The following is a 19,943-nucleotide window of genomic DNA, read 5'->3' as shown; positions in this document are numbered from 1 at the left end:
GTGGACAGAAGCAGTAGTGTTTCCACTGTAATAACCACAAAATAAAATATCTAAATTAAAATCTCCTCCTGCTTCTTTTAAACTGGCTGAAGTACTGCTCACTGTGACATTGTGTGGGAAAATGTAAAGAGAGCAGATGGTTTCATAACCAGTTAAAAACTCCTGATAGTAGCTTTTAGAGTTTAAGTTGGGCTCAAGAAGTCAAAAATCTATTGACGTTGCTTTGAAATATTGTGTTTTCTCCACTATTTCTTTTTTGCACTGTGTAGAAATCTGCATCACCAGCTTCTGTATCTGTTCCACAATAAATGACGTCAAAAGCAGCAGTGCTGTTCTGAATTTCCACCCATCATTCTACATTTAGCTAAGTAGGGATTTTTAAATTTTTTCCATTCACCATCTGACCTCATTCATATCTTAGAACAACACTGATATATGGTTTGAATTGTTTGTTTCACCATGTAAGACCTATATCTGATTGTACCTCATGGCAGTCATTTTGATTGATGCACCATAAATAACTGAATTTAAATACCAGATGAAGAGGTATTTGTTTTTGCTTTATATTTCAGTATTAATTCACTTCATCGCGTCATTGCCAAAAACGCTGAAAGAGATACAAGCACATCTGAGACTTTCCTCACCGGCCTGGCATTTGTTAAAGAGCTTCGTCAGGACCCTCTTCTCCCCCATCTTTGTTCCCAGGCAGCCCTCCTCTCCCTCTCCCGTCTCTGGTTTGAGTTTCACGTCTCGCGGCGGTCTGATTGCCTGATAGCTTAAACATCTCTGCCTGCCTATCCCCTTAGTGGGGAGTGTGTAATCAAAGACACATGAGCAGCCTGTGTCCAAGTGCTGACCTTCTGATTTTGCTCATCAATTCTGGGGGTTAATGTACGAGATCTATCAGGTCAACAGATTTGTCTCCACGAGCTCTGTCAGGTCTGTAAATGATTAGAAAAAAAAATGCATTTGGCCACTGAACCCTATTAAAACTTCTTAAAATAAATGTGCACTCAGTGTGACTGCTAATATATTCTTTCCACTCTCTTGTGTTAATAATGCTAATATGTTTTTTTTTTTCCTCTATTATGCTTTTTAGATGAGCACCATAAACCAAACCTTTGTGACAAGGGCTTAAGAAGTTAACAGGGTAATGATATGATCCAAATTCCAACTCTGTCCGCTGTGGATGTAACGTTTCATCATAGGCGGGAAGTTGAAGCGGGCGATACCTAATCCTTTTCCTTTGGACTGATGCGAGATAACACAAGCATACACTCTCAGAAAAGAGATGCTAACTAAAACCATAAAGCGTTCAGCTTCAGCTTATCCCCATAGTAGAACCCTTTTTGGTTCCAGTTGGAACCTTTTATAAAGGTTCAACTTGAAACCCTTCCACCCTTTCAGAGAGTTCTACTTACAACCCCACATGAAGGGCTATACCTAGAACCATCTGTGAAAATGTGTCACCCAGAACCCAACAGAGAACCCTTCAGTGGCGTAATTTTTCCCCCAAGAGCCCCTTCCTTTCAGCCTTCTAAGTGTCCCAACAAGAACCTACCCAGGGTGTTCTACCTAAAACCACACCCATATTATATTTCACGGGTTTTATCTAGAACCCACCAAGGGGATTCTTCCAAAAGCCTTTTTATATTCCAATGGTTCTATCCAGAACTCAGCAAGGGGGCTCTACCGAGAACAATTTTATATTCAAGGGTTTTATCTAGAATCCACCAGAGGGGTTCTACAGAGAACCTTTTTGTATTCTAAGGGCTTATGTACAACATGCTGAGGGGGTTCTACAGAAAACCTTTTAATATTCCAAGAGTTTTATCTAAAGCCCACCCAAGGAACCCTTTTATATTATGGTACAAAAAAAACCTCGACAAACCCTTGATGGAAGTTCTTCAAGGATCTCTACAAAACCTTTTCTTTTGAAAAGGGTTCTTGGGATAAAAAAGGGTTTTTAATGGAACCTTTAGTCTTACAAAGAACCCCTGACAAACCCTTTCTTCAAACAAGGGTTATTCAGAAGCAAGTGGTTCTGGGTAGAACTTCAGCCCTTAAGGAAGAACCCTGTTGAAACCATTATTTCTAAGAGTGTAAATTTCTGAACAAGTGAAATATAAACTCGGCACAGAATTTGGAGCTTTGAGCCGCCCCCTTTGTACAGCCGCCACGGGGACGTCGGAGAAATCTATTCCTCATTTTGAGTGATATCTCTATCAGCTGGCACATTCGCACCATGAATCTTCCCCCATGTTAAACCCAGAATCTGTCTCTTCAATGACGGCTGTGTGTTTTAAAATGACCACTCTTATTTTTTGTAATAGGCGTCTGTGTGTCATGGAGGTTACAAGTGAAAGGGCAGAATAGAGCTGTCTGGCGAAAGGCCTCTGATAGAAAGTGCCACTTCAATTTGAGCACAGCTGCAGCTAAGCCTGGGCTGGCTCACTGTCCGGCCCGACACGTCACATTCTCTTCTCCTGCGACTGGAATGGATGTGAAAACTATTAACTTTAGACAGAGTTTTGGCCTGACCGGTTCTGATTCCTTCCTTTTATTTATTGCTTATCTTCGGCTTTTTTTTTGTCAGGAATGCACACAGACAAAGACTGTCTCAGACACCATTTACATTTTGTTTATTTAAGTTTGCTGACTCAATGAAGACCTTTTTAAAGCCTCTGGAAACTCAAATCCACAATAGCAACCATGAAATTTCATGTACATAATAGTAAGCATCATAAAAGCATTAGAAATTAGTTTTAACCCAAATTCAAACTTTTGTCATTTAAGTTTGTGTTCACTTTCCTGTATTGGGTATGAATTGGGCATGCTTGAGCTCAGGACATCAATTTTGAAAATTACTTCCTACATTACTGCAATTAATTCCACAAACCAATCATAAAACATCGATGTCAGTTGTTTCCTTGTCAGGCAACAAAACCTTTCTGCTCCTGCCACTGCTCTTTCTGCTCTGTGAGTCTGTGCCAATTCAACGATGGGGAGCTGAAGTCGTTAAATTGTCTTGGACTCCTTTGACACAAACAGTAATTTTGCTTTGCAGATATCAATATCGTAATGGTACACTATATTTAGAACATTTTCATCACTTTACTCTGCCATTAAACCGCCCTTTTAAACGGGGAACTGGCACTTTTGTCTGTTCTCTCTTTACAACCACCAAAAGTAGGGCTGTGACCAAAACTATGGTCATGTGATGCCCACCGCAGGGTTGAGCTCATCACAGTCGTCACTGCAAATTTGGTCGATTTCATGTTGAGATCAGTACATTGATTTATTAATATACCTAAGGATCAGCTCTGTCACACACAACTCAAGAACAGAGCTTCTGACTGGTCAGCAAACTCAAACCAAGGCATCAGAAGACATTTGGCATTGGGTTTATCATTATTGATATATTTTACCACATCTCCAAGAAGACACTGCAGTTCAATGCTGGATTACAAAGCTCCTGAAAAATACACATCTGGAGCTGTCATTATAAAAGTAATATGCTCGGTTTACATCAGGGCTAACCCCGTCACTTTTCCAGCAGTTGTGAAAAAAATAAATGAGTCTGGAGATATTGCAGAATTTATTAACTGACACACTGCTACCTGAACTGTACATTTAGTGCTGGACTGACACCTTACTGTTAAGTTTAAGTTTATGCTCTGCTATGAACTCTCCTACACTTGCCGCCACACACACTTGAATACTGCCCTATTCCTACGAGGCCTATGCTTACGACTCAATAAAGTACAATAAACAGTCACTGTAGAAACTGTCGTAAGAAAAAAATCCATACAGTCATAGCCCTAACCAAGACACATTTGAAAAGAGTTAGTAATTTTATTTTGCAGAACACTGGAGTTGATGCTCTTCACAATCGGAAGCCACGGCAAGTAACAGTTTGGATCCGAAATAATGTACAAGCCACACAATAACACAAACAGATTGAGGCACCAGTAGATCAGCAACTCCCATGTTCTGTAAGGTACAATCATTGATTTGGTCCAAGAAGTCTGGTGGCGTTGAAGAAGCATAGACTGCAGTTTTGTTCCCCCACTGGACAAGGCTGTCTGATGGCAAAGTTAAGTGGTGCAAATGTTCCAAATATAGCGCCCCCTCTACAGCTGTCCACACATCAACACAGTCTTGAGAAATGGTCTAAATAGCAAAATGTGCCGTTTTTGTATTGGGTTTTCTAATAGTTATGGTTTATTTTCTCTCAGATCTTTGTGGATGCTTAATGAGACACTAAATTTTGATATCATATATGCATTTTACTATTTAAAGACACATTTCCAGAGGCTTTAAAAACTTTGGCTCAATGTCAATATTACAACAAAGCTGTGACTGTAATATACCCTTGCAAAAAAATTATATATTTATAATGTTATGCACCATTAAATATCATCTTACTTTACTTTTTATATCACTTTTCCATTGGAGAGGCCAATGGACTACAGACTACACCTCTCCTAATTTGGTGATGAGGGGGTTTAACAGTTTGAGGAACTCTATCCGTGGAGCTGCTGACAGTCCTCAGCCCCCCTGAGTCCCTGCTAAGGACGGAGCTCGCGGTTAGAGAAAAGACTACTGGCTCTGTTTTAAATATTCGTTGTGGTTTGAATTAGAAAGGGGATAAATTCCCTGAATAATGATCGCAAAACTTTTAGCTTCAGCTGCCTGGGTGAAACAAAACACGCTCGAGTGAAACTTTGAACTGCTCTTCCTTTTTTTCCCCCCGCAGCCGGTTTGTTTTCAAACTGCAGCGCTGAGTTCATGGGAAACTCACTCCGAGGTTACCTGCGCCCCTGCAAAGTGATGGAAAAAAAGGATTATGGCCACAAGAATGTTTTTGCAGTTAGTTGAAATATTACTAACCTTGTCAAATGTCATTTTGAATGAGAAAGCAAACATATTTTAATCAGAGTTTTAAAGGCAAACTGCGACTCTAGGAGAAAGGGGTCAGCTAATTGCAACGTTTGATGTCATGTTTGGTCTCTCTCTCCGTTTTGATGCGTCTGCCTGGAAGCATGCTCGCTCTCTGTGTCTCTCTCTATATCACACACACGCTTTATCGCACACACACTCAAATGAAAAACTACTGAAAGGTCTCACAGTTCTCAATGCTGTAATCTTCATAAAGTCTTTGCCCTCCTGTCAACTTCAACCTCCAACCTCTCCCTGTATGCATCACTGAAACACAAACCTGACAACGGTGAAATTTCAGGATCTTATTCATAATTTTGTGAATGAATGTGTGTGTGGGTATGTCAGTCGTCAGTCTGTACACGCTTAGAAATAAAGGTGCCAACCAGAACCATAAAGGGTTCCTCAGCTTGTCCCCATAGGAGAGCGCTTTGCGGTTCCTGGTAGAATCTGTTAAAGGTTCCACTTAGAACCCTTTCAGAGAATTCTACCCCAATATGAAGGGGTATACCTAACACCATTTGTGAAAGGTTTCACGCACACCCTACTATAAGAGGTTCTGCAGAGAACCTTTCTTTGGTGCAATGGTGCAACCCCTCTCAGGGGGTTCTATCCAGAACCTTTCCACCTTTTAAGGGTGCAAACAAGGACCCACCCAGGGGATTCTACAGAGAACATTTTTATTTTCCAAGAGCTTTATCTAGACCCCATCAAGGGGTCTATATCAACAACCTTTTTCTAACCTTCCAATAGTTTTATATAGAACCCACTCAGGGGGTTCAAGAAGAACTTTTCATATTTTAAGGGTTTTATCTAGAACCTACACATAAGGTTTGACAAGAACCTTTTTATATTTCAAGACATTTATCAAGAACCCACCCAAGAGTTCTACCAAGAACCTTGTCATATTCTAATGGGTTTATGTAGAACACACTCAGGGGGTTCTACTGGGAACCTTTCTATATTTCAAGGGTCTTATCTAGACTCCTACAAGAGAGTTCCACAGATAACTTTTTTATATTCCAAGGGTTTTATCTAGAACCCAACCAGTGGATTCCACTGATAACCTTTTGATATCCCAGGGTTTATATCTAGAACACACTCAAGGAGTTCTACTGAGAACCTTTTATATTCCAAGGTTTTTCGTTAGAACCCTTTGACAACAGACCCTTTGCAAGAACTTCTATGAACCTTGAGGAACTCTTTCATCCAAAAAGAGTTTTTTTGGATGAAAAGAGTTCTTAATGGAACCCTTAGTCTTACAAAGAACGCTTGCCAATCCCTTTTGTCAAAAAAGGGGTTCTTCAGAAGTAAATGGTTCTTGGCCGAACCACAGCCCTTTAGAAAGAACTTTTTTGGAACTCTTATTTCTGAGAGTATAGAATATGAACCCCACTTGGACTGAAGGTATGTGCAAAGCTCTCCCATCGTCCTACAACAGGTTAATCCTCCAAACACACAGTCCCAAATCTCTTTGGTTCTCATAATTACTGTTTTAACAGCAGCAAAAGGGGGGGGGGGGGGGGGGGGGGCAGAGGGATATACATTGTAAATTATGTTTGACAAGGTGGGGTTAGTGGTTTTGTCGTGGCTTGTCTTTAGTTATTACTCACACTTCCTCCTGCCATAGATAAGGTCTGCTAGTGAACATACCAAGGTAAGCACTGGCGCAGGGCCCTTATCGCCAGCATTGATTTAGGGCAAGAACCCAGTGACAGAGGTCATTGTGCAGTAAAGCTATCCATCATTCACGTTTGATTTCTGCTCAGACCTGTCTCCAGGTTGTCTACACGTAGGCGAAGTCATAAGGAGTAGAGGCCAGGGGAGGGTTGGACTGGTGGGGGGCGTGATGTGGACAGTGTTGAGGAGCTCTGGGTAATACTAACTGAGTGTTCAAAGATGACAAGAATTAAACATTAAGCATTTTAAGACTGTGATTAAAGGATGAGATTGATGCTTATATATAAGTTTGAATTATAGTAATAATGTAAACTTAATTTGATCCTCTAATCCACAAACTATTATTACTATTACACTATTATAGGTGTTATACTATTATATTATTATCATATAAACTACTAAACTAATGTTTAAAGCTTTTTAAAAAAAAAAAAAAAAAAAAAAGGTAACCTTGATATTTTCCACCAGTCCTGATGAAAAATAAACATGTTATATATATTCAATTTTAGCATGCTTGAGTGTGCTTGTAGTCAGACTTATCATCAATATACTTCAAATTATTAATGATTAGTGTACTAGTTTACAACTAAGTTTGCTATTTTGGAACAACTATTTTTGCAACTAAGTAAACTGTAGAAAAGCACAAGTTGAAGTGTATTTAGTATATTTTTATTTGCTAGTGAAACAACTTCAGATATACTTAGTTCACTTAAAATATATGGCTGTGTAACATTAATGCTTGTTTAATGACTTTAAAGATTATGTTGCAGCTTAAAAGTATACAGAAGTTCAGTTTTAAGTAAACATTCTATTGATGTACACTTTCGTATAGCATACTAACAGTGTATTACAAAAGATAATTCTACTTTTCAGAAGTAAGTTACCAGTAGGGATGATAATAATTAAACATAAATCTTTTAATTGAACCAATTAAAAATCTATTAATTGATAACTAAGTGGTAGTCTAGAAATGTATGAAATTGTGCCTCATTTGACATTGTTTTATCTGGCAGAAACATTTGTTTAAAATATGGAAACTTAAAATTAAACTTCAAATGGAAAAAAAATTAAATTGAGACAAAAATGAGAAAAAAAAAAACATGTTGTGCATCTTATTAATTATTTGTGATTAATTGATTGTTAGTGTTTTAAACCATCAGTTAAGGAAAATGCACAACCCTTGCAAACGTATGTGCCACTAATAAGTAAGAATACATTTAACATTTACTTTTTACTGTACAATTTACAATACACTTATAATGAAGTAGATTTTTTGTAAGTACACTGAACTATTACTTTAAGTATTGCAGAACTGGTATATTTTTAGCCAACTGAAGTTGAATCTAATGACATCTACTTAGAAGTACAGTTTTTAAGCATACATTTTAAATATACTTCAAATTAAGCAACAAAAGTACAAATATACTTGAAATAACCTTTGTATATTCTTAAATTATATTTCTAATACTCTAAAGTGTACTAGTTTTTTACCTGGCTGTAGCTGATTGCCTGTCTTTCCACATTTATTTGGCAACTCACATGAATTCTCCGTGTGTCCAGATATTTTCTAAATATGTGTTTGAGACCCTCACAGTTTTCCCTGCTTTAAAATTCAAGGTAGTTCTCAGCCTGTGGTAAATAAATTTACCATCATAAACACAGTTTTCCTCTCTTTGCAGGGGTATTTTTTCAGATGTCTGAAGATGGGTATTTATTGCTGTTAATGTTGTTCATGGCCTTCGTGGCTAGACTTGTAACTTTTGGCTTAAATGTTCTATTTATCCTGGCATCAAATTGGGGGAGCTCATACTTTCAAATATGCTATGAGTCATGTTATTGATTTGTCATGAAGATTATTTATTGCACTTTTTTCCCACTAACTTCTGCAAAAGTTGGAAGCTGTCAGAGATTCTGCAGGAGTGATTGCATGTAAACTGGCTGTGCAGAATCCTGAGGGTAAAGGTATTCCTCGAGAATCTAAAGGTCTCTTTAGTTATGCTGAAATAGCAGTGCTGCTCACGCCAACCTACCAGAGGATAACTTAAGCAGCTAATTACACTTCAGTCTGTAATCAAACCCATGTCAGGTTGTCTGAGAACCTGGATTTGTGTGGTGGATTTCAGTTAAATACAGGGGCAGCTTAAACATTTTATGGTTCTCTCCTCAAATTAAAGTTTTTTTCCGCAATCCCCTCTAAAAAGTGTCATATCCCATTACACAAATTTGGACATGGTAAATTAGCGAGGAGAGTGCTTACGCTGTGAATATGTTGACTTTTTTTTGTGCTGTGTGCAGAGGGTTAGCTTGCTGGGGGTTGGGGGGGTGTCTTTAACTCTAAAAAGTTGTCTTGAATTTTCTCCCCTCGCAAGATGATGTGTTTTTGCAATTCAAATATTTGCTCATTCTCCTCTCCATTGCAAAGCTCCCTTTGAAGCGGAAGAGTTCTATCAGGACCAATGACAGTGTGAGTGTGCAGCGTGACAGCGCAAGAGGCAGTGCTGGACTATTTCTAACTGCATATTTAAATAGCAAGGAAATCCAAAATCAAAAATGTATGCAAATGATGGCATGTTTTGCATGCTGATATTTTTATGATTTGGGGCTTGCATATTCAGGTGGTGTTCAGTACGTGCCTAGCTTTAGCAACATTAATCAGAATTACTTCATGTCTTCACCACATCCTTGATCTCCTTCTAAACAAACATTTCTGGGGGTGGAAGGCCTGCAATTTGGCAGATTTACTTTTAAGCTTTGCTTAATGTTTTTTATGGGCTGTTTTAAGTGGAAAGACATACTTAAGGCCTTAGGCTTTATCGGAAGAGTGTAACCCAGAAACTCTCCATACTTGCTTCTTAAGATGATTTTCTGTGTTGAACATTATGGAAAACCTAAACACTCTTAGAAATAAAGGTGCTAACTAGAACCATAATAATTCTTGTCTCCAAAGGAGAACCCTTTGTAGTTCCTGGTAGAACCTTTTACAAAGGTCCCCTTTCAGCACAACACCAACACAGAGGGGGTTCTACAAAGAACCCTATAACCCAAAGAACCCTTGATGAAAAAGTTCTTCAAGGATTTCAAGAACTCTTGAAGAGCTCTTTCTTCCAAAAAGGATTCTTTAGATGAATGGAACCCTTAGTCTCACAAGGAACCCTTGACTTACCTTTTCTTCAAAAAAAAAGTTCTTCAAAAGAAAATGGTTCTCAGTAGAACCTCAGCCCTTCAGGGAGAACTCTTCTGGAACCCTTATATCTAAGAGTGTACCTGATCTCCTTTACATTCATCACAGCTATAAATACATATATACACATGCATTTTTCGTCTTATGTGGATAAGCCTCTTTTTACTTAAATGAAGATTTGAGATGTATTCATGATATTGAGCATATGCATCATAACGCTGTGTGGGGGTGCTTTGGGGAACGTACATGTAGATGTTTATGCAATGAGCACCATATCAAGACAAAGCCTTGGAAATGGGCCTGAGGCCTGTCTGCACTCCTTAAGGTATAGAAAATACAGTATGAAATAATTAATTGAATTGTCATTTGTATGAGCAGCCCTTGCTCTCTCTGCACCCTATAATTCCAACCTCTTTCTCCCCCTTCCCCTCACCACATTTTTTCCCTTCTTTTTTTTCTAAACAGCAATTAATCTCATTTTTAGTCCAATTTCCAGCCCTCTGCTGGAGTCAGAGCGAGTCCCCTGTTTTGTTCCTATTTGGCTTGGTTCCTCTGCATAGTCATTAAGGGCCCAATTAATGTCACCCTTTAGCTGAAGAGTGCTCATTTTTATTGGGGAGCTGACAGTCACCGCCATGAGTGCCGCAGTGTAATATGCATTAATTGCCCCGTAACACTGGTAATTACCAGTTCTTCAAGCCTCTCAGTAAACTGTCATGCCCAGACACGACTGCTTTGAAATAGATTACTCATTAGGGGGACCTGCCCTGTTTTCCAATGGGGGCTCGCTGGGTTGGCATAAAGATGAAAAAAATCTGGTGCTTGAACAAATAGTTGCCAAGAGCAATTTCCTATTACAACTTCCCAGTGACGGCTTTTCTCTTTCTTTCTTTCTTTTCTTTTTTTTTCTCCTCAGATGGCATTCCAGCCGTCACTTGAGGTAAAGATCAGAAGTAGAGTTAGATGTCCATCACAGATCTTGCTGATAGCAGTTGGTTTGTCTCCCTCGTCCCAGTTGGACTGAATGAAAATGTGCCTTGGGATTTCACCGTTCAGCATATCGCCGTGGTTTTAACTGAATTCTTCCTTATTGGTTTTATTTTGCTCATGTTTTTCTTTTCACACTGCCCTGAATGCCCAGAGAAAAAGTGTTTAAGCACTGCATTAAGAGTGTGAGTGTTGTTGCTTAATATGGACTGTATCAAGGCCTCTGTACACTCTTTGAAAAAAAGACTCCAAAAGTGGTCAGGTTCTACCCAGAACCATCTGCTTCTGAGAGGGTTTGTCAGGAGTTCTTTGTAAGACTGTGGGTCGCATTAAGAAACGTTTTCATCCAAACAACCCTTGTTGAAAGAAAGAGTTCTTCAAGGATTGTTGAATTCCTTGAAGAACTCTTTTTTTCAAAGGTACTTTGTACTATTACCTAAAAGGGTTCTCAGTAAAGCCTCCTACATGGCTTCTATGTAAAACCATTGAACTATAAAAAGGTTCTCTGTTCAACCCACTGAGTGTGTTCTAAATAAAAACCCTTGGAATGTAAAAAAGTTCTCGAAAGAGCCCCCTTGGTGGGTTCTAGATAAAACCCTTGAAATATAAAAAGGCTCTCGGTAGACCCCCACTGTTTGTTAGCACTTTTAGAAGGTGGAACAGTTCTGGATAGTACCCCCAAGAAGGGTTCTAGGTGGAACTATTACACCATTGAAGGGTTCTCTGTAGGACCTCTCATAGGGCATTCTGGGTGAAACCTTTCTCAGAAGATTTTAGGTGTAACCCTTTATATTGGGTTCTAGGTAGAATTCTCTTTATAAAAGATTCTACTGGGATCCAAAAAGAGTTCTCCTGTGGAGACAAGCTGAAGAACCCTTTATGGTTCTAGTTAGCAATATAATTTCTAAGAGTACTATTTTCTTGGTTTTAACTGAATTTTCCAATGTTGGTTTTATTTTGCTCATTTGTTTCTTTTCACGTTGCCCTGAATGCTCAGAGACGAATGTATAAGTGCTGCATTAAGAGCGTCAGTCAGCGTTGTTGCTCGATGTTGTCCATCTCAAGGCCTCTGCACATAAGTATGTGTTCAAATATTGATGCTAACTCTGCTCAGGTCTTGTGTTTGCAAACTGTGGAATCTCTGATTCAAACATTAGCTTGTGCTTCACGGTTCCTGAAACGTGTCCTGCATCCCTTGAGAAAAAGAAATTGATAGTGAATGTAAATAGATGGATTTAAAGAAACGGTTAGAGGACAAAAGCTGGGGATGTAGTGTGGGTGTCACCGCTGCACCGCGATAAGATATTATAAAGGAGAGACCAAATCAAACAATGTTAGCTATCGCACATCCTCTGCACAGAAAGGTGTTGGCCTGTTTAGTCACGCTAGAAACAATATTTAGATTTCACCACAGCTTTGTAAACGCTGCTAGTGTGCGCTGGGCCGATTCCTCTCTGGTCCCTGTTCTTTCTTTCTTTTCTTTTTTTTCAAAAGCACTTTTGTGTCATTACCCATTTACCACAGCAAGGAAAAGAACAGAATGTGAAGACCAGGGAAAAGCCTCGCACACACACACACAGACAGAAAACACACACATGCGTGCACACACAGAGCTTCTCAAAGGTGCTGCTTTTGTTTTATCTCCCTTATAGCACCTGCTTCAGGCAATCTGCTCCCACTCGTCTCAAATGAATTTTGTCACGGCCTTTCAGATTCTCAGCCGGCGATGCGCTAATGAAAGGAGATAGTACAATTTGAACTGACCAGGTAGCAGCCAGCAGTGCACAGCTGAGAGCAGAGGATGGGGACACACCCCTCCTTGAAACAAAAGACAAGTCAAGCGTCCGCTGATATACCCATTACCCTTCTCATTAATACCCCGCAGACCTTGGCGTGTGAGTGTGTACGTCTGTGTGTGCTTGTGCGTGCGTTTATCTGTTTGTGTTGGTCGAGCACTTATCGAATTGTTTATGACAGGCCTAATTGGGCTAATTGAAGACATTAAGATTACCTGTCAGCTGTGTGTATCCAGACTCCCTATCTGTCTGACAACTCCTGACAAGTGAGGGACCCCGTAGCATCCGTCATGATGGAGCATTCCCAGGCCATAATAGGGACAATGGGGGCCACTCTAATTTGATGTGGACAGCCTTAGCTACGCGTATCAGCCTCCCTCTGTGTGTGTGTGTATGTGTGTGTGTTAAGTATAAGTGAGAGTTGGGGGCTCTGTGCATGGCCAGGCTAATGGAGTCCCCTTTGGCAATGTGACAAAGCGATGAGGTAGTCTGAGGGGAAAAGTGAAAGGGGTCTTCAAGTGTTTAAGGACATGAGAGGGAAGTTGCTCGGGGTGACGGCCCTCACAGATTGAGTGACAAGAGAGGAGCACTGACATCTGTGTGTCTGTGTGGTTGCGGATGGTCACCCACCACGCTTTATTAGAGACACCCAAACTTTTTGATGTGGGGAAAGACTGAAATCTAACTGATGAGCCCAATTTTGTTGACCCTCTTTTCTATTTGTGTGTGCTCTGTCATTCAACACAATTATAGCACACCATAGGTAAGAAATGTCACACACATTTGTTCTAAAATTGAAATGTTCAGATGTTGACTTGCCCTAGAGACAAATTTACTAAGGACAGTTGTATTATATTTACATACTTTTACCTTAGTAAGATTTAGAATGCAGAACTTTTACTTGTAGTGGAGTATATTCATAGTGGGGCTGGTAGTACTTTCACTTAAGCCATGGACAGGTTCTTAGTTAGCACATCCACAGCCTAACTGCACCCATGTTACCAGGTGAGCTTTCCTTTTTAAGGACAGTGGCTTTGTAGGTAACTTTGTGTTAAACAGAGGTCCGAAAGGGTTTGTTGTGAGAGTGAGCTAGCCAGTTAGCAGTTACGAGTCAGTGTTTCATAGTGTTCTCTTGAGATTTTTCCATGGCAAAAAAATAGCAATGATTCATAGCTCTGTGGAGTACAAAGTTGTGTATTTGTGACTTCATGACATTTCATAAAATTGTGAAGCAGTACCATCAATTAATATAACGATAAACTTTATAACAGAAACACAGGCCAGCTACAACATTGCAAACCAAAAAGACATCACATTTATTTTTCACTTGCCAAATCCAAGAACTATCTGAGGCATTGCCTGTGAACAAATGATAGAGCTAAGGTTACATAAAGAGCAAATGAGGCCAAAGGTGTGGGCTCGCTTCACTAAATTTGCTGAAAAGCAATAACGTGGGAAACAACGTAACTTCTTTCTGCAACAATAAACGATGTCTAATCCTTTGACATCTTTTAATTTTGTGTCTTTATTTTTTGCAATTTTTTGTGAATTATATTAATAAGAATATCGATAAAGATTAGTTTTGCTAAGCAGTATCAGTGCAGGTATCGGTATCAATAAAACCCTTATGATACCCTTCACTCTTTTAAATAGTAATACAAATCATCAGGAATTTTATCGTGAACAAGAAATTGTTTCATCCTTTGTGCAAATATTCATAGTTCAGTCTTTCCAGGTCTTACACAGAGCACAGGCCTATCTTCTCTGGCTTAAGGAATGTGCCTCTGCATATCTGTATCAACCCACCCTCCCTCCTTTTCCTCCTCACTCTCCTCTCCCGTGTGGGCATTGTGTGGGGCTTTGCAGTGTCATCGCTATGACAGATCAACGCTGTCAGCCCAGGAGATCCCTCTGTTTGTTTGTTCTCCTCCAAAAGGGGTTAAACTGTCAAGTTGACAACTCACAAGACCCTTAGACTCTGCACTACTGCCTCTCTCGCCATGGCTCCCTCCCCCCGTCCACCTTCATCCCCAAACGAGTGAAAATCAATACCAGATTGCCTGAGGACCACTGTTTGGTGTGGGCCTGACCCCTAGATGTCCCCCACTCTGCTTCTTTCATTACATGTAGCCCAGTATTTAACTTCCATCCTGATCCCTCGCCTAATTAGTTTCGATAAGCTTTGAGTCTCTCCCTCCCTTTCTCTCTGTCTCTCTGTCTCTCTTACACGTGCACTGACACACAAGCACCGCAGACACACATGGACATTTTGCTTTCTTGCCCTTTGAAGGGACATTCTGGGCTGGAAGTAATAAAAAGACAAATCCCAACACGCACACAGAAGCCCTCAGCACTTCTTGAACCAGGATTATTGTTTTGTTTGCATAGCAAATTTTTAAAAACTACAATGAAATTAGATTTGCACCCCAGATCATCAGTGAAAACACCGGGGATATCCTGTGTTGTCCAAAGCTAATGGTGCTCAGTGGTGGGCCCATTAGCACGACTACACACTGCAGTGGTTTCCACTCCTCCTTGTTAGCTTTAGCTGTCTAGTCGCAGACTGAGTATTCATTGATATTATATAGAAGATGCTACACTCTAAAAGTTCCAACTAGAACCATAAAAGGTTCTCATAGAACATTTTATAAAGGTTCCACTTTAAACCCTTTCAGAGAGTTCAACCTAGAGCACAACATAAACCAACATAAAGGGTTATACCTAGAACCTATCTAGAACCTTTCCACCTTCTAAGGGTGCTAACAAGAACACACTCAGGGCCCTATTACCACCAAATAAGCCCTGGTTCTTGAAACAGTTCTGTTCAAGATCCTTGGAACTTTGATGCTATCTAGTGTGAGTGGAACCATTGTAATCAAGGATGTCTTCAACAGAGGGTGCTGCACAATGTACTACAACCTGTAGAATATGACGCGCTCTTTGGTTCCCAAGGAAAATCTGCTGTTTTTTGGTTCCAGCTGGGAATTAACTTTTCAGGTTCCGCACCAGTTTGTTTTTGCTGGAAACTGGTGGTTCAAAATGAAAATTGAATGGTTCAAAATGAGGTCCTTGAACCAAAACAGGGCTGGTTCCATGTTTGTGGAAAGAGGCCCCTGATGGGTTCTACCAAAACCTCTTTAACATTACAGGGGTTATATCTTGAATCTACGAGGACCCTTTACATTTTATCTATGGTGTTGAGGCCATGAGTCCTATTTTATTTATTATCTTTTTATTTTTTATATATTTATTTTTTTTATATTATGGTACAGAGAACCTTTAATGAAAGAGTTCTTCGAGGATTTCAACAATCCTTGAATAACCGATTTTCACAAACACAGATAGCAGTTCCAGTGATTTGTCCGCTGGAGGTCTGTACGTCTGTGTGTGTTTTTATGTACCACCCACATGTCCAGGTGCCGCCACTGTGCCGGCTGGCCCATCGACCACTGACAAGCCCCAACGACATGTCGGCCCCCCTGCTCTGCTCCCCTCCCCAGGGCTAAAATTACCCTCAGGAATGTAAACAGACTGCCGAGTAAGCACACGGCTTTCTGTGGCCCTTTGCCTGGGTCTCTCTCCAAACTCACCCCCCAAACTGGGACAGTTCCATTTTGGACTCTGAGGCCAAGGTTGATGGCGAGGATGCCTTAACCTAGCTTCGACTGTTCTTTGTTCAGGCAACAGGACTAATACAGTGTTTCTGGGTCATCATCATATCGGCAGACTGAAAGTTTTTTGTGCAACAGCTGAAAAAGAAATATCTTTATTTTTTCCTCTTTCTCCTCATATCTCCTTTTCCCTTTTCATTGTAGCAGACAGATGGGCATTTACACCAATTCATTAGGTGTGTGGGGTAGCTGTAAGCGGTGGAGTCTGGGTGAAGAAGTTCACTGGGCCGGGTGCTGACATGTTGATTTAGTGGTGGTAACACGACTGCACTTCCAAAGGTGCTGACTTGGACGAAAGCCAGGCCTCTTTTTCTCCCAGGGAGACATTAGAGGCCACACTCTAATTTTGGGGCAGGGTTCCACTCATGGATGCAGAGGCCAGGAGGAGGCCCTACACAACAAACATTCACACCTGCCTTTCCATGCCTAACTTTTTGATTCAACCCCCACTGAAGTGGCTGCAGAATTTAAGATATAAGGCTTATTCTAGAATCTAACGGAGATATCGAGTGTGGCTTTTTCATCATGGAAATGGAAGTCAATTTGCAAAATTAAGAACAACCATAAGAGTGCACTCAGGAAACAGATGTTAAAGTACCTACTGCAATGGTACCACAACTGCCAGATGCAACCGGCAGAGATTTGAAGTTCTTTCTATAGTATAGTATAAGTTTTCTTATCTAGATGTATGCAGAGTTTTCAATAAAATGTTGTTGTACTTGTTGTCATACTCAGTTTTAAAGCACAGTAATGGTACCGTCCTGGTTTCACATACCTGTGTAAATGTAATAATGAAACAATAAATGGGATAATATATCCTATCCTCTTAATTTTAATATTGTAATTTATTTTGAATATTTTGCTATTTATTTAGATGTGACACATACATTTTTAGAAAAACGCCCAAAAGTTGAACTTCTAAATAATTTACACTTGAGGTTGGATGTTGAAACTTCATGCAAATTGGTTTAAAATTATGCAAGTTACAGTTGCTTTTGTTGTGAAGTCTGCATCTGTCATTGGTTTTCTAGCAGACCTTGAACTAGCACTACTAATTTTGTCCATTTTCCTTAACCAATAGTTGAACTCATTCATAACCAGTTAATCATTAATTATTAATAAGATACAAAACGCATATATTTTTCTTCATTTAAGTTTAATTTAACCAATTCAAGCAGCACATTAAATTGTTTGTGCTTCACGAATTGATGTTTCACTAATTCTAAACAAACACAATATTAAAACAATAAGCCTCGTACTTTAAACAGCTGCTGTTGTTTGCCTGTCCTTATTCAACAGTTTGCTCTGCAAAACAAAACTGTCCAATGGGGCACAATTACTGGCATTTCTAGACTAACTAGGCAGACTAAGCCAAACCATTAGAAAACCTGTGAGCTCCAGAGAAATGGTGCACAAAGCATATTATCATTGGTTATTGTTTAATAAAATTCTAATGCATTTTTGAAGAATAAGTGAATTTGTTGCTTTGTTAAAACATTACTTAAAATGAAATGTAGCCATAACAAATACAATATTTTCATATTTTTGTCTTCCTTCATTAATGTTAGATGTTTCCAAAATGATGTATCTATAAAAATAGAGTGCAGACTGGTTTTTTTTTCATCATTAAATTTGTATTTAGTTTGTAAAGTAACGTGCAGCATCATGTTCAACTTGCCTGTGTGAGTCTGCTGTTGCGTGTGTGTGGATGTTTATATGTTTATTTCAACAGTATAACAAGATGTGGAAGACAAACAGCCAAGAATCAGGCGCACATCCTATGACCTCACATATAAACATGATATCATCCATACATATACACACATAACACTGTTCGTCCGCTGGACACACCAGGTTTGCAGGCGCCCGGTCAGGCTGACGCTGCCCTCGCAGGGGCAGATAGGGTTACAGTACAAACTGTTGTTGATTAGGGCCGTGCCTGTAGTGGGGGATCATCCTAAATTGAAAACACATTAGCCGCCAGGGTTAAGGGCAGGACTAGGACCAGGGCTACGCAGGGCGAGGAGCAGCGGCAGACACAAAATGGCTGTCCCTCTGCCTGCCTTTGACTCTGTTTCCCCAGAGACAGGTGGCAATTATCGGCCAGGGCTGCTGGGAGTTCACAATAACAGGTTAAAGGAGCATGTATCCCCCTGACGCTGTAGTCCTCCGTCTGCACAGGCTCCCCAGCCCCCAGCCTGCGCGCCTGCCACCGCGGGGAGCTTCCTGTCTCCAAGCAGAACTTACAGACATGGGGACTCATCAAAGGCCACGGGGACTCTCTGGACAGATCTCCAAATTAGCACTGTGGCCAGTGTTTGGCTTTGGAGACTAATAAGCCTCATCTGAAAACAGTAAAAGCCTTAGGGACGTTTTTCCTTCTGTTATTTTTACTTCCCATATCAGCTGTAATGAAGGTCATCTCAGTCCTGTGTAGTATGTGCATTTAAAACGTATTTACACACACTCGCAGACACGATTATTGCCGACTCATGATTTCAGTGCAGTACTTGCAGAGGAGACACCATTTGCAGCCATTGCCATAATAGAATTTAATAATATCAGCATCAAGTGTTAATGAATACCCACTCAGTGTGTCATAACTGAAGAGATCAAGCCATTTTCATGATGTAGAGGGTCATTATCGAGGATGGGGAGTCGATATCTTAGAAAAGATCAGGTGAGCTCTGACCGTCTGAGTGTTAACCCTCACACAGCCAGAGCAGCAGTGGTTAGCTTTCTCATTTTTAGGAAATTAATGAAATAATACTGCTATGAGATGCATCCCAACCATAACGAGTCAACTCCATTGCCCTGCTAAATGAAAACTGAATTAAATTCTGGTTTAAAAATGTATAATTTAATTAGCATTAAGAGAACCCTGAGCAAAATAAAAAAAAAATAAAATGGCTACTCACAACAACCAGGCTGTGAAATGAAAATGAAATGAAAAAAACATTTTGTGAACTCCGTAAGCTTCACAAGTTATAAAAAAGAATTAAACTATTAGAATATTTTGACAATTGAGTAATTATTTAAGTAGATTTTCCATGCAAAATGGCAGAAAATGCTGCTTCAGCCTCTCAAATATGGAGATTTCCTACTTTTCTTCATTTATTCTCATATTAAACTGAATATGGGTTTCAGATTTATTTTGTGAATAAAAATATGTCAAATATTATAATGATATAACTTTTTGTGTGTCTGACAGAGTTGACAAAATTCAAGTCAAGAAATGCTATTTAATAAAAAATAAATAAATTAGTAGGAGGTTGGCCCATTGCAGAGTTTAATAGCCAAAAATGTAACCTTTGATCCCAGCATTATTGAAGAGTCAAAATTCAGTTTTATTCAAATTCATAAGAATGAGTGTGTTACATTAATATGACAAAGGCTGGATTTAAAAGTGAGTCTGTTCGTAAAAGAGGAACGATGCACGGAAAGTTTTTGTCTGGCGTATAAGTTGTTCCACAACTCCAACCCAACTTCAATACAGATTGTTCTGGTGTCATCATCGAGCTGTCATCAGCGGGTTATTTTGTCGCATGCTGTGTCCTCAATGCTGTTTGGACCAACTTCTGAACACTAAACAGACAAAGCCAAAGCCAGACCACACCTTGTTTGGTTTCGCTCCACATCCAAAGCAGACCGGAGTGTGTCAAAGCGCGTTGGAGCGTGACGCCGCAG

The 19,943-nt window shown here is 39.9% G+C and overlaps 1 protein-coding gene across 2 annotated transcripts in view; it reads left to right on the top strand.

The window, feature by feature from the left end:
* The window catches only part of cdin1 (CDAN1 interacting nuclease 1), an 86,249-nt gene that overhangs the window by 54,502 nt on the left and 11,804 nt on the right, over positions 1–19,943 (top strand). The window contains exon 11 of one of the 2 annotated variants that reach the window (XM_084742400.1): positions 573–968. The exons of the other annotated variant lie outside the window; for it this stretch is intronic. Coding sequence (XP_084598526.1) covers positions 573–780 — 208 coding nt within the window. The 3' untranslated portion in view covers positions 781–968. Of the gene's footprint in view, positions 1–572; positions 969–19,943 lie in introns of those variants that run through there. 2 annotated transcript variants of the gene reach the window in all.

Source organism: Lutjanus erythropterus, chromosome 18, assembly GCF_056507025.1.
Source record: "Lutjanus erythropterus isolate fLutEry1 chromosome 18, fLutEry1.hap2, whole genome shotgun sequence".
Lineage (NCBI taxonomy): Eukaryota > Metazoa > Chordata > Actinopteri > Lutjaniformes > Lutjanidae > Lutjanus > Lutjanus erythropterus.
Note: the sequence above shows the minus strand (reverse complement) of the source record. Positions and strands in the feature narration are given on the sequence as shown.